This window comes from Malus domestica, chromosome 09, assembly GCF_042453785.1.
Source record: "Malus domestica chromosome 09, GDT2T_hap1".
Taxonomy (NCBI): Eukaryota; Viridiplantae; Streptophyta; class Magnoliopsida; order Rosales; family Rosaceae; genus Malus; species Malus domestica.
In genome coordinates this window covers 35,433,899-35,451,385 of record NC_091669.1, presented here as the reverse complement: position 1 = coordinate 35,451,385, position 17,487 = coordinate 35,433,899, and the positions used below count along the sequence as shown (strand labels likewise).

General features: G+C 37.5%; 1 protein-coding gene across 1 annotated transcript; it reads right to left on the bottom strand.

The window, feature by feature from the left end:
- Positions 1-11,447: 11,447 nt before the first annotated feature.
- On the bottom strand, positions 11,448-15,504 carry LOC114827084 (uncharacterized). The gene is made up of 3 exons (XM_029108704.2): positions 14,872-15,504; positions 12,741-14,232; positions 11,448-12,649 (listed from the first exon to the last, which is right to left on the bottom strand). The coding sequence occupies exons 1-3, from the start codon at positions 15,161-15,163 to the stop codon at positions 12,463-12,465; spliced, it is 1,971 nt and encodes a 656-aa protein (XP_028964537.2). The 5' UTR covers positions 15,164-15,504; the 3' UTR covers positions 11,448-12,462.
- Between the last annotated feature and the right edge of the window lie 1,983 nt (positions 15,505-17,487).

Here is a 17,487-nt window from a genome sequence, read left to right as displayed (position 1 = left end):
AATATAATTTAATAATGGATGGGTGTTTGGTTTTGATGAAAAGTAAATTAAACTTAATTAAATTACAGAATTGACAAAAACATGAAATTAAGGTGAAATGATAAATGACGGACTAGCTAGAGGGTTCTTCTCCACACATGACACATATGCAATCTAAATTGATTTTCAGTTGTTCTTTCAATAAATTGTGAATTTCAATACTCCAGATTAACCGTGAATAGCACTTTTTTAATCTTCAAGTTTTCCTTAAGTTATTGAATTGGACGGGAAAACGCATACAACAATTCAAAACATTCTTCAAAAGTCCCCTACGTGAAAAGCACAATAGAGATAAAATCAAAGATCATTAAACTTTGTGAAAACTATAAGCATTGACGAGGCATTCGTAACTATGAAAAGCATGATACTCTTGCCAAGAATTTACTTAACGTGATTGTGACTAGCAACCTTTACTACTTGTGAAAATAAGTTCATAACGATTAGGTGAAATTCACTTATATTCTAGCATCAAATTCATGCATGTAAATTAAGCGTGCACTCTCAACCAACATACACAAATCAGTTTTTATACGAACGGATAAGTAAATTGAAATCACAACTTATGAAATCACAACCGAAGGTAATCAATTCATATTACAAATATATTCATGGTTTTGAATTAACCTCTAGCCAACATAAATTTAATTACACATTATTAAAAACAGAAATAAAAGAGAAGTTTGGAAAAATTAAACCGAAAGAATAAGATCTGCTGCGTTTCTGTGCTTCTGCCCTCTGTGCTCTGCCAGTCACGCTGCCAAAGGCAGCTTGTGACCTCCCCTCTTCACGCTGCCCAAGCAGCTCCCTGCCTTCTGACATGCGCTGCAAGGCTCTCACCTCCTTCCAATCCGTGCCCTCTCGTTTCTTTTTCCTCTTTTCGGTCCTCTCGCCTTGCTCACGCTGCCCAAAGGCAGCCCTCCATTTTTTTTTTTCGCCCCCCCGTGTCTCTATCTCCACGCAGCTCAGCTGCTTCTGTTCCTGTCCTGCTCTCTATCTTTATTTTTTTATTCCATCTTTCTTTCCAGCTGCAAAGCTTTAGTTTTTTTTTATTCTTTTCTTTCCTCTTGTTCTCTGCTTTTGACTCCTTGGATTCCTTCTCCGCGTCCAGCTGCAAAGCAGCTCTCTCTCTTGGATCCCTTTCACGTTTTCTGCTTTCCTCCAGCTGCAAAGGCAGCTTGCTTTCCTCTATATTCTCCTCCCGATGCTCTCCTTTTATTTTCATTTAGTTTCTAGCAGCCCCACATAGCAGAAAAATAAGTTCTTTGGATCATGTTACTCCTACAAACACAATATATCAAAAGTATCATAAATACTTAAAGCTTCCAAATAAATTAGACAAGAAAAGAAATATAAAATGATGAAATATAAAGTTTAAATATTGGTTTATCATTTAGCGTCACAATGGGTTAGCAATATTGTAATTTAAATTTGCTTTTCACGAATAAAATTTCACTTATTCTATTTTTATTTTCTTTGCATAACAAATCCTATAAACACAAAAATAACGTAAATAGCTCAAAAATATAAGGAACTAACTAAAAAAAGACGAGTGAATTCGAAGTAAAAATATATATAAATATGATCCGATCAAATACCCCCACACTTAACTTTTGCTAGTCCTCGAGCAAAACAAAGAAATTATGAAAAAGTAATAACATGAAAAACTTTAGCTTCCCTCTATGTGACCCTCATAGAATTTCATTCAAGAAAACAAATCATCAAGAACCATAGCTAGCATCAAGGAACTAATCCAAGTTCATCTTTCTTATTCAAATATTAGCAGTAATCTTTGAATCATCCTTGAAGTGTAGTGTGTGAGATAGCCATGCTAATGCAATTTCAAGTTTTTATTTTTAAAATCATCATATGCAAACTAGCGACCTTCTCACGGGATATGCACTCAATCACACATGTGTTTAGTTTTAATGTGTTTCGCTCAAAGAATCAAATGTGAAATTTCTACCATAAGCTTGCATAAAGATCTCATCTCCACAATCATAATTGCAAAACTTAAATCAAGAGGACTTTTATTGGATGTAATGAGGTTTAGGGAGAGGGTTATTGAAATGAAAGAATAGGAAAACACAAGTTCCAAGCTACATTGCAAGCAATTCTTTTCTTTAGATTTATAAGAACTCAAGCTCTCCAGCAATTCTTCTAGCACCTCCAACCACACCCTTAAACTGAAACTTTAAAAACTTTTTATTTTCTTTGTATACAATCTTTCTTTTTTCTTTTTTTTTTTTTTTTTTTTTTTTTTTTTTTTTTTTTTAATCACAAACATGAAATACCCCCACACTTATTCTTTTGCCAAACATCTTCACAGTACTTCACAAACGTTTCTCATAAGACAATCTCGCATTGCTCGCTTGGAAAGGGTAAGGAAAAATGTTTCAGGTATAAGGGTAGACATATCTGGTGATAAGAAATAAAAGGCTCAACAAACACGGCTCAAATTGGCAAACTAATGATATCATTTTTCTTTGGGAAACATGGTTATTTGGGCCATAGTGGTAAACCTAATGCCTCTATCATTTCCAAGTTCATGCAATCAATGACAAACATTTCGAAAGATCGTTACGCAAGTTCTAGAGATGTATCTCACATAAGTTCATCACACATGAAAGAATAGGAGTGTATGAAAAATGCACACACTTTCAATCGGCTCAAAAACTCACATAGGATGTATATGGTCACTAAATTCACATATGAAGCTTTAAGTCATACTTTAGTTTCACATTAACAAGGCTATGTGCATTTGGTTTTTCAAAGATGGTCAAACATGTACAAAACTAACAAGAGAATTAGGAATTTCATAAAACACATGTTAACTAAGTTCTTGATAATCGTGATTCAAATTTGATCTAATTATATCATTGGGTCGGGAAACTAACAAAAATCTAATTCAAAACAATAAGGGAAACAAGACAATATTTTTGGATTTTTAAATTTTCCGAAATTTTTTTAATTTAAATTTTTTTTTTAAAAGAAAACAAAACTAATTAAGAGCAAAAAAAACAACAACACAGAGACAAATGAAATTCTGGAGATTTCTACCCCCACACTTAAACTTGACATTGTCCCCAATGTCAGAAAACACTATAATGCAAATAAAAATAAAATAAATAAATAATAAGAAACAAAATAAAACAATTGGACTGAAAACTTCCCTAATTTGCAGTAAAATCAAGCGATGACCCCCAAGCTAAAATTCTGCAATCAACTTCAAGGGTGGAAATAACCAAAAGTTCCTGCAAAGAAAAGGAAAAATTCAGTTAAGTACGCAAGAAAATTAATTAAAAAAAAATTGCAAACGAAAAATTGAAAATTACGATAAAAGATAATGAATAAAACTAATAAGTAATCATTGGTCGTGCTTGTTGACTTTCCACAGCTTTCCTCTTGAACGGGGTGACACTTAGCTTTTTACTTGCAAGTGATGATTTTATGCTATTGTACGGCGAAGCTTTGCTCTTTGGGAATGTTGCAGTTCCTTAATTGTTCTCCAAGCAGATGTGACAGCTTCTCTTGTTCTTCATCTCAGACTCCTTCCGCTGGGATGATTGCGCAAGCTGCATTCTTCTCTGCTTGTTTCCTCTGCATGGCGGGCAGGCACGAGGTAGAGGTATTGGTCTGTTTCTTTCTTCAATCTTTCCAAGTGCCCACCTCTTGCTCTCTTTCTCCTTGTCCCTAGCTGAGGATGAATCAGCACGTTGTCTCCACATGCTTCGAGGTATCATCTTCACTTCCCTTATACGTGAGAGACGAAGCGGAAACATAAGATGATGAGTACTCGAGAGCAGGTGCTGGCTGGAGAAAGGACAGGGAGAAAGCATGATATGAGATACTCTTGCTTTCAACCTTCATGATATGAAATACTTTTGCTTTGAATGGGTTGTTCGCAGAAGTATCCCAAGGAATGAGGAACACAGAGTAACTTAGGAGGATTCTTTGGGAATGCATTTTCGGAGATGAAGAAGTGCTGAGAGGGTGTGCCTTTGCTGTGGAAGGCGAAGGTAAATACTTATAGGACTTTTCTTCACAACCGGAACTATTCTCTCACTCATTGTCGGCAGCCGGTGGATGGATGAATAGTACAAATTACGCGCTTTCTGACAAAGCTGCCCGTAATTTCCGCAAAGCAGATTCCTCATTGATATCTGGAATCGGCGCTTCGAGCTCTGAGCATCGTCGATTGTAGAGGTAGCATGTGACACGTGCGGATAAATCTGGAAAAGAAGATTTGCCCGTGGGTTGAAGCCCAGCTTTTGAGAAAGCTAGCGTGTCTTTGACTATTGAATTTCCCTCTTCGATTTCTGAATTGGTGCTTCGACAAACTGCCCGAGAATTTCGCAAAGCAATTTGCGTGTGACAAGTGACGACACGTCTGGACAAATTGATCTTTTGAAATCCGAGGTTCGGCTCGTGGTTTCTGAGCAAGCCCAGCCTTTAAGAAATGAAACGCCTCTTTTGAGAAAAGAATCCGGCTTTTGAGAAAGGAAACTCCTCTTTTGAGAAAAGAATCAGGCGTTTTGAGAACGGAGCCCCGACTCTTCGATTTGCGAGAGGACGCCTCTTCAATTTCTGAGGAGCGCGTCTCCGATTTCTTCTTTTTATAGAGGCGCTAATTTTGTTCCACAACACACTTGAGCACCCTCCTGTAAACACTCCCTTCTTGCACTTGTTTAATCTTGATCATTCCGACTCTCTTCTTTCTTCACCACCTTCAGAAAATGGCAGGCCCTTCTGATCGACGTTTTGACTTGAACATTCGTGAAGAGGTAGCTCCGCCTTCACCAGACAATATATGGCGCCCATCCTTCATATCCCCCACCGGTCCCCTTACCGTGGGGGATTCGGTGATGAAAAATGACATGACTGCTGCGGTGGTGGCCCGGAACCTTGTCACCCCCAGAGATAACAGACTGCTCGCTAGGCGGTCTGATGAATTGGCGGTTAAGGAGTCTCTGGCTCTTAGCGTGCAGTGTGCGGGTTCTGTATCCAACATGGCCCAACGCCTATTTGCTCGAACCCGTCACGTTGAATCGTTGGTGGCTGAAATACAGAGTCTCAAAGAGGAGATTAGAGGACTCAAGCATGAAAATAAACAATTGCACAAGCTTGCACACAATTATGCCACCAGCATGAAGAGAAAGATTGACCAGATGCAGGACACCGATGGTCAAATTTTACTTGATCATCGGAGGTTTGTGGGTTTGTTCCAACCGCATCTGCCTTCGTCTTCTGGAGCGGCACCGCGTAGTGAAGCTCCAACTGATCAACCTCTGCCGCCTCCTCCTTCTGTGGCCCCGCCGACTGCTGAAGCCCCGCCTACTACTGAAGCACCACCCGACCAATGAATACTATTAGTTTACATTATTGTAAAATATTTGCATTTTTTTTTTTTTTATGTAATTTTTTTTTTATGTATTTTTTTTTTTTTTTTTTTTATGTATTTTTTTTTTTTTTTCATTAATTTTAAATTTTATCCTTTTTTTTTTTTTTATATGTAAATTAATGTAAAGAGACTTTGGTTAACCTTCCCCCACACTTAAACTAAATAACACAACTAACTAAACAAAACAAAATGAAAACAGTAAAGATAAGGGTGGAAGAATGCAAAGCTGATTGGGTTAGCAATTCCAAAGTCTCCCTTCGTTGAATGCTTGGGTTGCCTCCCAAGAAGCGCTTGATTTAACGTCTTTAGCCGGACGCATCTTTCCTTTAAATTTCCCTCGGCTCCATTTGAACCTAAAATCAAAGAAAGAAAAATAAATCAAATATCAAAAGTAAAATACACAAACACCAATATAAACATAAACAAAAACAAAAATAAAGGGATTAGCAAAGTTACTAATCCCCGGCAACGGCGCCAAAATTTGATGCGAAAATTACTTGACACACAAATTAAACCCTCTTTTTGACAATTGTAGTATAGATGTAAGTAGGGTATCGTTCTAGGCCGGGGATTAGGAGGGATTGCTAATCTATTCTAAATTAATTTAAAAATATTAAATAAGACTCAATGACACAAAATTAGGCTAAAAACTCTAATAACTCGAAACACACTTAAAATGACTCAAAATAATGAAAACAATTAAATTAAACACTAGGAACTGAAATGGACGGAAATTAAATTAAAAGACTAACAATAAAGAAAACTAACTAAATAATATAATTTAATAATGGATGGGTGTTTGGTTTTGATGAAAAGTAAATTAAACTTAATTAAATTACAGAATTGACAAAAACATGAAATTAAGGTGAAATGATAAATGACGGACTAGCTAGAGGGTTCTTCTCCACACATGACACATATGCAATCTAAATTGATTTTCAGTTGTTCTTTCAATAAATTGTGAATTTCAATACTCCAGATTAACCGTGAATAGCACTTTTTTAATCTTCAAGTTTTCCTTAAGTTATTGAATTGGACGGGAAAACGCATACAACAATTCAAAACATTCTTCAAAAGTCCCCTACGTGAAAAGCACAATAGAGATAAAATCAAAGATCATTAAACTTTGTGAAAACTATAAGCATTGACGAGGCATTCGTAACTATGAAAAGCATGATACTCTTGCCAAGAATTTACTTAACGTGATTGTGACTAGCAACCTTTACTACTTGTGAAAATAAGTTCATAACGATTAGGTGAAATTCACTTATATTCTAGCATCAAATTCATGCATGTAAATTAAGCGTGCACTCTCAACCAACATACACAAATCAGTTTTTATACGAACGGATAAGTAAATTGAAATCACAACTTATGAAATCACAACCGAAGGTAATCAATTCATATTACAAATATATTCATGGTTTTGAATTAACCTCTAGCCAACATAAATTTAATTACACATTATTAAAAACAGAAATAAAAGAGAAGTTTGGAAAAATTAAACCGAAAGAATAAGATCTGCTGCGTTTCTGTGCTTCTGCCCTCTGTGCTCTGCCAGTCACGCTGCCAAAGGCAGCTTGTGACCTCCCCTCTTCACGCTGCCCAAGCAGCTCCCTGCCTTCTGACATGCGCTGCAAGGCTCTCACCTCCTTCCAATCCGTGCCCTCTCGTTTCTTTTTCCTCTTTTCGGTCCTCTCGCCTTGCTCACGCTGCCCAAAGGCAGCCCTCCATTTTTTTTTTTCGCCCCCCCGTGTCTCTATCTCCACGCAGCTCAGCTGCTTCTGTTCCTGTCCTGCTCTCTATCTTTATTTTTTTATTCCATCTTTCTTTCCAGCTGCAAAGCTTTAGTTTTTTTTTATTCTTTTCTTTCCTCTTGTTCTCTGCTTTTGACTCCTTGGATTCCTTCTCCGCGTCCAGCTGCAAAGCAGCTCTCTCTCTTGGATCCCTTTCACGTTTTCTGCTTTCCTCCAGCTGCAAAGGCAGCTTGCTTTCCTCTATATTCTCCTCCCGATGCTCTCCTTTTATTTTCATTTAGTTTCTAGCAGCCCCACATAGCAGAAAAATAAGTTCTTTGGATCATGTTACTCCTACAAACACAATATATCAAAAGTATCATAAATACTTAAAGCTTCCAAATAAATTAGACAAGAAAAGAAATATAAAATGATGAAATATAAAGTTTAAATATTGGTTTATCATTTAGCGTCACAATGGGTTAGCAATATTGTAATTTAAATTTGCTTTTCACGAATAAAATTTCACTTATTCTATTTTTATTTTCTTTGCATAACAAATCCTATAAACACAAAAATAACGTAAATAGCTCAAAAATATAAGGAACTAACTAAAAAAAGACGAGTGAATTCGAAGTAAAAATATATATAAATATGATCCGATCACCATCTCTATATCTTTCCATCAATCTTCGTAAGAGATAGATTGCCTCCATGGTTGAGCGCCCTGGCATGAACCCGAATTGGTTGTCCGAAACTCATGTCTCTTGCCTCAATCTATGCTCAATGACTCTCTCCCAGAGCTTCATTGTATGACTCATTAGCTTAATACCCCTATAGTTCATGCAATTTTGTACGTCGCCTTTATTCTTGTAGATAGGCACCAAAGTGCTCGTTCGCCACTCATTTGGCATCTTCTTCGTTTTCAAAATCCTATTGAAAAGGTCAGTGAGCCATGTTATACCTGTCTCTCCCAAAAGTTTCCACACTTCGATTGGTATATTGTCTGGGCCTATTGCTTTTTTATGCTTCATCTTCTTCAAAGCTACAACCACTTCTTCCTTCCGGATTCGACGATAAAAAGAGTAGTTTCTACACTCTTCTGAGTTACTCAACTCCCCTAAAGAAGCACTCATTTCATGTCCTTCATTGAAAAGATTATGAAAATAACCTCTCCATCTGTCTTTAACCGCGTTCTCTGTAGCAAGAACCTTTCCATCCTCATCCTTGATGCACCTCACTTGGTTTAGGTCCCTTGTCTTCTTTTCCCTTGCTCTAGATAGTTTATAGATATCCAACTCTCCTTCTTTGGTATCTAGTCGTTTATACATATCGTCGTAAGCCGCTAACTTAGCTTCTTTGACAGCTTTCTTCGCCTCTTGCTTCGCTTTTCTATACCTTTCACCATTTTCATCGGTCCTCTCCTTGTATAAGGCTTTACAACATTCCTTCTTAGCCTTCACCTTTGTTTGTACCTCCTCATTCCACCACCAAGATTCCTTTTGGTGTGGGGCAAAGCCCTTGGACTCTCCTAATACCTCTTTTGCTACTTTTCGGATACAACTAGCCATGGAATCCCACATTTGGCTAGCTTCCCCCTCTCTATCCCACACACATTGGGTGATTACCTTCTCTTTGAAAATGACTTGTTTTTCTTCTTTTAGATTCCACCATCTAATCCTTGGGCACTTCCAAGTCTTGTTCTTTTGTCTTACTCTTTTGATATGTACATCCATCACCAACAAGCGATGTTGATTAGCCACGCTCTCTCCTGGTATAACTTTGCAATCCTTACAAGTTATACGATCCCCTTTCCTCATTAGAAGAAAATCTATTTGTGTTTTTGACGACCCACTCTTGTAGGTGATCACATGTTCTTCTCTCTTCTTAAAGAAGGTGTTGGCTAAGAAGAGATCATATGCCATTGCAAAATCCAAGATAGCTTCCCCATCCTCGTTTCTCTCCCCAAAACCATGGCCACCATGAAAACCTCCATAGTTGCCTGTCTCCCTGCCCACGTGTCCATTTAAATCTCCTCCTATAAATAACTTCTCCGTCTGAGCAATTCCTTGCACCAAGTCTCCAAGATCTTCCTAAAATTTCTCCTTCGAACTCGTATCCAACCCTACTTGAGGTGCGTACGCACTAATCACATTGATAAGTTTTTGTCCTATTACAATCTTGATTGCCATGATTCTATCTCCTACCCTCTTGACATCTACAACATCTTGTACCAATGTCTTGTCCACGATGATGTCAACACCGTTTCTCGTTCTATTTGTGCCCGAATACCAAAGTTTAAACCCTGAGTTTTCTAGATCATTTGCCTTACTACCAACCCACTTAGTTTCTTGGAGGCACATAATATTTATCCTTCTCCTCACCATAACTTCCACTACTTCCATAGATTTTCCCGTTAAGGTTCCTATATTCCACGTTCCTAAACGCATTTTGCTCTCTTGAACTCTACCCTTCTGTCCTAGCTTCTTCACCCTCCCCCGTCTAATAGGATCAAAGTACTTCTTTTGTGTGTCCCGGGTAAAGTTGATAGGAGCATATGCTCCCAAACAACTTTGAGTGGAGTCGTTCGAAAAGAAGTTTCTATGGCCCCCTTGCTCATTTAACACTGCATCCGGGTGCCGATGAAGATACAGCGACCCTTGCTCACTTATCACTGTGCTCGGGCCACACAGCGCGCCACTTACGGGTGACGCCCTAGCTTTAGCGCGATATTAAAGAAAAAACAATTGTGATCAGCTTAGTACTGGTTTAGTATTGAGATGCTTTTATAAAAACATGGGTATAAAAAAAAATTGAACTCAAAAAGATGTTTGGTAAACACTTAAAAACAACTTATTTTCACAGTTTTGGGTGAAAAAAAGTTGATAACGTGAAGCAGCAAAAATGAGCTTATTCTCACAGCATAGCAGAAACATTTTTGTTTCAAAGCACAACAATACCAAACCAGCCCTTAGTAGAGCAACATTCCCATCATAACACTGTCAGTACATACACAAGCTTCTCACTTCACATACCAATCTCTGTTAAGATGGGCAAAATACCCATGGGTTGGGTAACCGCGGTTACCCGTCCATTTAAAGTTTACATTTACGGTTATGGGTAACCGTTTAGACGAACAAACGGTTATGGGTATAACCGTTTATCCATGAAATTTAAATAGGCGGTTCTGGGTATTTCCCGTGGTTATAATGGCTATCCATCAGTTATAAGTATTACCCATGATTATAACGGCTATCCATCGGTTATGAGTATTGTCCATGGTTATATAGGTATCTCTTTACCTATTTAATTTAATATATGTAAAAATTTTAAAAAAAATTATCGCAGGGATTTTGAGGGGTTTTAGAAGTAGGCTCTCTCTCTCCTCTCTCTCTCTCTCTCCTCTAGTCCGGACCCTCTCCTTCCCAGCTCCACTGCAGGGATTTTAATTATTGCAGGGATTTTGGGTATGCTAAAATTCTAAGTACAGGTTCATGGTGTAGGCTTCGGCCATGAACTCTTTCCTACAAAGTGCAAATATATATATTAATACAAATTACACAATATAATTAATCAATTAAAATACACATAATCATCCAATTGATCTGGTCACCATGTCTGTATGTGCTATCAATAGAACAAATGCCACTTGCCATCTTGATAGTTGATATGATGATATATCACTTTGTGAATATGATCTCGTAAACTATTATTTCAATTATTGGAATTGTATGAGGACTTATATAATTAAAATATAAAAATGCATGATAAAATGTTCCTATAACGATGCCTAATTGTCAAAAAACGAAAATTATGACAGATTTTTCTTTTGTAATTTTCAAATTGTTAAAAAAAACATGTAGACAGGTGAAAAAAGAGGCAAATGGGTAAAAAAAAAATAGGATAAACGGGTTCAAAAATAGGTAAATGGTTATGATAATGATTAAATGGGTAAATGGTTATGATTAAATGAGTACACGGTTATGGATATGGATAACCGTTTATAAACGGTTATGGTTATGAGTATAACCGTTTATATAACTACCCAACGGGTAAACGATTATGCGGGTATGAACATAAACGGTCATGGGGAGCTTAGAAAACATTTAACACAGCATCATTTCTCAGTTGAGTTCCAGGAGCAATCCAAATTGAACGGTTGAGTATGGGGAGCTCAGAAAACATTTAACACAGCATCGTTTCTCAGTTGAGTTCCAGGAGCAATCCAAATTGAACGGTTGAGTCTGAACCCCAACGAATGAAAGCTCCAGTAGTAGACAACAAATATAAAGGATGAATAAAAAACTAGTGTTATTATACAACCATATTCTCCCAGATATACTGAAAACAAACAGTGTCGCATAGGATACGAAAAGCTTGATCTAAATTTTGTGTTCTCTGCAACATCCAAGCATATACTATTATAGCCATACCAGGTTCCAGAAATCACATCCCTCCTACGTGCATGCAATTGCAGGTACGGTATGGCTGACCTTGGCATCCTTCTGTGCATACTTTCAATTGCCGTTCCAATGTCTGAAGTTGCTTCGATCTTTTCCTCTGCCAACGTTCTTCGCATCAACCAAGTAAAATACCAAGCCTTACATTGAACCAACATAGAACCACATTCACTGGTCTTACATACCTGATAATGAAATAGTCTTCAATGGAGCTCATCCGCACGGACAGTTGAATAATAATGTCCAGAACAACATAATCATGTAATCCCTGATCCGTGTAAAACATGCTGAAACTTGTCCACAGCTATATAATCTTGCATATGCAAACATATGCTGAAACATGATATTACCACTACCCCTTCCAGATGCTGTTCCTGACGTATTTCGTCACTTGGGGAAGAACGATCCATTGATTTGTAATGGACAAAAAGCCTCATAATGCAGGTACAATCAACTTCTAAAAAAGGGAGCTTGCAAGAACTTTGATAGCATAATAGGTCTTGCGCTAGCAGCATTTTTACCTATTCCTTAGAAGCTACTCAAGCACCACAGAGCCAGAGAGGACATAAGAAAAAGAAATGGAAGACGGAGGAAAAGAAAAAGAAATAAAAAAAAGGAGTTGGTGAGGTGGAGGGGGTGGGGGGAGGGGGGGAGGACATCTAATCCTATTTGGATCACATGTAAAGGTCTCCATCCCCCTTAGTTTTCTAGTAACTGTATTTTGTTTCAAAAGTAAACCCAGTTGATCAAAGTCCGATAAACTGATAATATTTTGCAGATGTAGCCATCTTAAAGCCACTCCTCTGCATTTAGAGTGTTGTTGACTACATCAAGTACCAATTTCAGCAGCCGTTTCAGCTTTAGTCTCTTCAAGGGTAAAAGTAATCGGTTGCCATCCAGATTGATGATGAATGATCCATTTCTTCATGCTGACTATCATATTCAAGATCTGAAGTACATTGCCCAAAGCAAGCTCTTCAGAGCATGCTTTCCTCAAAATAATAGCTGCTTCATATCTGTAGAGGAAAAAAGATGATCAAAGCTCATTGTCAAAACTCAACACTCAAGGAAACAAAAGTAGCTGAATAATCTACCATAAACGTTTACCTGCATTGAGAGGCCATTATTGCCGATCGTCCATCTGAGGAACTCAGAAAGTTCTGTATTCGTTCCCATGTTGCTTTAGAGTACTGATTAAGATTACCCCCTATAGGGTTCACACACTTCCATAATTTCTCTTTCTTACCAACATACAACTGAACTGCACCCAGGCTCTGCTTGACCACCATATGTTGCTCTATTGCGTAATCCAAGGCCTTCCTTACATCGGTATTGCGGTGTTTCAGATCACCATAACGAATGCAATCGGTAATGTTTGCTTCAGTCGGCATAATTTTTTCAACTTTCAGGGTGTTCAAAGCTAGTAAAATAACACCAATAAGGCCTTGAACATATTCAGATGGTGGTGTGCAGCCTTGAGCTCCCCAAGTACCATTGCTAGGTATGTTGTTTCCAACAGCAGGGGAGGTTTGAGGAGGCCGATACTCGGAACCACGAGGATACCTGTTGTTCATAGAATCATGATGAAACGCCTGGCCATTCTGCATATTATGGCCTTTATGAGGCACATTTAAGTTAGCTGAATTCAGTGAATCGCTAGACCTTGGCCTACTAAACTCTTCCCCATTTCGATGAGGGAACCTTTGTGGATTTTGAGCATAATTGTTATACTCAGAGATATTTAGCTTACTCATATCAGGCACATTTGTAGGTGGGGATGAAGAAAATCTAGGGCCACCAGGTCTGGGAGGAATAGGTCGTAAACCATAACTATGGGAATTAGGAGGGAGCATACTATCTGGTCCAAAATTCGGTTGCATGTGGAAGTTGTTCGGCCGCTGAGGAGGAGGAGGATACTGGTTTGGTTGACCTAGGAAACTATTGCCATCACTGCCTGAAGGATCAGAATTTCCATGGAAGAAATTGGGAGTGGACCTACTAGTGGAGACTGGAGTGTCACCAGAACCAAAGAATTCGTGTGGAGCTTTCTTAAACTGCTTTGCCTGTGCATGTTCTGACTGGTAAGAGTAATCAGTATTCTTGTCATCTTGGTTCCTAACTGGCATACTTGAGGCTTTTGATATGTTGGGTTGATTTGGGTTTTTCCGATTGAATTTCCCCTTGTTTTTAGTATCACCAACCCTTCCGTTGGTAGAGGGCTTTTGATTTCCCAAAGGATGTTCATAATAAACTGGAGGTGGATTTATATGGAATGTTTCAGGCATCGAATGCTGCGACATTTCAGGGTTATAAGAATTGTTACCATTTGCAAGCTGAGATGATTCCCCGCTTGAAAGTGGGGGCCCTCCAGCTGAGAGGCTTGTCCAAAGCCATACACTCTTTGCTGCAGCGATGAGGGGTGCAGAAGCTTTTTGTGGTTGTGCCAGAAGAATGTTGTATCTTCTCATGCGCAACTGGTGTAGAGCATTGGAGAAATCCCTGTCTCCAGAAATAAGCAGGTAGTTTGCTGGTGCAGAGTTATCTACTGCCCAGAACAACATATCGACTAGAATCTTCTTATCGCTTGCATCTTTGACACCTGTTTCAGACAATGAGCGGTCAACGAAGATGATAACGCTGATGACAATTTAACTAAAATAAATATTTTGAAGATAAATACCATAGAAAAATACCAATTATAAGAACAAAACGTTCAATAATCACAACATATTAACAAGAATGAATACGAGAAGAGAAATGATCAATTTGCTATGAAAAACATAGTTGTGACATAAATTCGAGCACTTAAGGTATAAACAAAACAATTAATTGCTAAACTGAAGCAATTTATGAATGGGTAGTGCTATCCACTCGCCCATTTTTACTTTTCACACACCTCTATCAAATATCGGCCGTCGGCTTGAATGGATTGAAGAAGATTAATGGCAGAAAATTAACGTGGGAGGTAAAAATGGGTCATTGACAAAGCAAACCAATAGGTCACTATACTAATACCACCATCAAATTACACTTCACACACAATTTCACTCATCAAATAAATAAAAAATTCAAAAAATAAACCCAAGAAAAGAAAGGAAAAGAAAATTTTGATATTATCGTATCGGAAGAATTAAAAAACAGCAGCAGGCCAAGCAAAACAACAACCAGAAACGGTTAGCCACCATCTTGTAGGCGAGTTCTTCAATTTAATTATTTAGAAAATTAAACAAGAAAGTACCGGCGGGGACGTGGTTAAGGCCGATGCCGGTGCTGGAGAGGGAGTGCTGAACAGAAGTAGGGATGCCGTGGGTGTCGCCGTAGGCGGAGATGGAGACGGGCCCACAATAATTCATGTTCACGAGGGCGGAACTGATGTTCTGGGCGATGGCGTGGGCATCGCAGCCTTTAGGGACCTGGCAGTTCTCTATGTCCCACCACACCGACGTTTTGGCGTTCACGTACTGCGCCTCCGCCATACCCATGGAGGGCGCCCCCGCCGCCGTGGTGCTTCCGTTCACATCCCCACGCATTGTCGCCCTCTAAAAGCTCGAGATCTAACGATTACTGACGAACGAAGACGGTCGGTTCTTCAAAACATCAACACACCAAATTAGAATCGAAATCCGACTGATTGATTCGCTACTCCTACTTCTTCTTCTTCTCCTTCTTGTTGTATGGGTGATTCTTTTCTAGGAATTGCAGATTGATCTGTCTGGAGCCTGCCTTGTCAATTTTGTTGGTTGATAGACTTCTGGGTTGGAGTGTTTGGACTCCAGCCGTTCCTCCGTCTTTCTTTATTCTTTTCTTTTCTTTTGCTTTTATTTTGATTCTTTTTCACTCGCTTACTCAAATAATATCCCTCGCCTCCCCCGACAGAATTTTTAATGTCACTCATACACGTCTTATTACACTAATGATGTGAAATACGTGTGTTAAAATGTTAATAATTTTAAAAAATATATAATTTTTCATCATTTATGTAAAAACACGTGGTGTACCACCAATGTTCCTGTGACAATGAAAATTTTCTCCCACCACCTTCGGGGCACGGGTTATTCATTTAGAAGTTTTAATGAAACACTTTCGGTCCTGTTTATTTGAGTAAACTGTCGATTTGCCCCCTGAACTATCACCCAACTTTCGATTTGCCCCCTGAACTTTTTAATTGGAAAATTAAGGACTTAAACTAATTTTTTTGGCCGATTTGCCCCCTGCTGTTAATTTTTCATTCATTCCATCCAAATTTCTGTTAAATGGAAGCATATGCACAACATGTGTGGGTAGTTCGGTCACTTCATTCTTTAAAATAATTGAAAACCTTAGATTTCTAAAATATAAACCTATGCAAATATGTGTGATTCTATAGCTTTTCTGTCTGAAGGTCTAGTGAAATGACGCTTTTGTCCACAAATGAGAGTTACGTGGTTTGCACATGATAAGAGTTAACGTTAATTTGGATGAAATTTATGAAAAACTAACGGTAGGGGGGAAATCGGCCAAAAAAATTAGTTTAAGTCCTTAATTTTCCAATTAAAAAGTTCAGGGGGGAAATCGAAAGTTGGGTGATAGTTCAGGGGGCAAATCGACAGTTTACTCTGTTTATTTTAACAAAAAATGATATTTTTATTCTAAAAAATCACTCATACTATTATTCACATACAACGCTTTTTTATCTTTTTTATTAAACCTCAAATTAATTTTCTTTATTTATTTTCCTAATTTACCCCTGCTTTATGCAAGCAGGCCTAACGGTATTATGGTATGCGAGTCGAGGAGGGATACTTTTGTCTTTTACCGCTTATATTTTCTTTTCGGATTGTAGTGATGATATTAACTTAGACAAAACTTGACATATTTATTTTTTTCAAGTTATTATTATAAAAGTTCAATTACTGAAATAGGTTTTTACATTTAATTTAAACTACATATTCATAAAATCTTTTTTATCAACTAAAAAGAGGTGAAAAGACAATTTAATTTTTTATCAAAAAATAAAATCATGAGTAATAATGTAATTTGGCACAAACCACATTTTGTTGTTCTTTTAAAACCTCACCCCATGTCCTCTCTAAGTAAAAATAAAAAAACTCAAGTTGAAGTTTATTAAAAAAATAATCCCTACAAATCCCCACAAAATATTTGGATTAAAAGGACAATTTTTTTTCGTAAACAACCCTACAACTTAGACAAAATAGAGAAGTTATTATTTATTTCTTCCTTCAAAATGTCTTTAATATAGTGAGTGGTCATATCCAAACTAATCTTTCTAACAAACAACACCTAAGAGTATTAAAAATATAAAAATAATATAATATAAAAACAAAGATGTAAAATGGTCGGTATAAATTTATTTGGGGCAGTTTACAAAAGCTCAAAACCAAAACCAACGGTTTGGGTTTGATTTTGAAGCATTTGATTTTTTTTTTTTTTCTTTGGTCAAAATCATACTAAATCATCACTTAGTACTATGGTCTAGTAATATTCCTCTTTACTTGTATATGAGAGGGATTATATTCGATTTTTGTCAAAGACAAACTTGAACTTGAACTACAATTGAATTCTGATGGTTGATAAGGCCACGATCATCAGAATTCAATTGTCAAAAATTACAGTGGAAATGTAGTTGTGCACAAGTGACTAGATTTTGATGTGCAATTCACCTACCAACTCTTGGCCTTAGCCATTGGTTTCACACAAACATGGCAACAAGTAAACAAAAAAAAAAGAACAACACGTTTATTTTCCTTTTTTTAATATATTTTTTAAGACTTATTTTTTTCAATGCTAATACTCATTCATACTAATCAATTTGACTAATAAATCAAGCTTTGAATTATTGCCATTGACCAAATGG

What these genes read in the sequence shown, in the direction of transcription:
- LOC114827084 (XM_029108704.2), bottom strand. Translation starts at nt 15,163, where the DNA reads ATGCGTGGGGATGTGAACGGAAGCACCACGGCGGCGGGGGCGCCCTCC. An exon ending in CCTTAACCACGTCCCCGCCG is followed by an intron (nt 14,233 to 14,871) that starts GTACTTTCTTGT and finishes TGTCTGAAACAG; the next exon opens with GTGTCAAAGATGCAAGCGAT. An exon ending in ATAATGGCCTCTCAATGCAG is followed by an intron (nt 12,650 to 12,740) that starts GTAAACGTTTAT and finishes TTTCCTCTACAG; the next exon opens with ATATGAAGCAGCTATTATTT.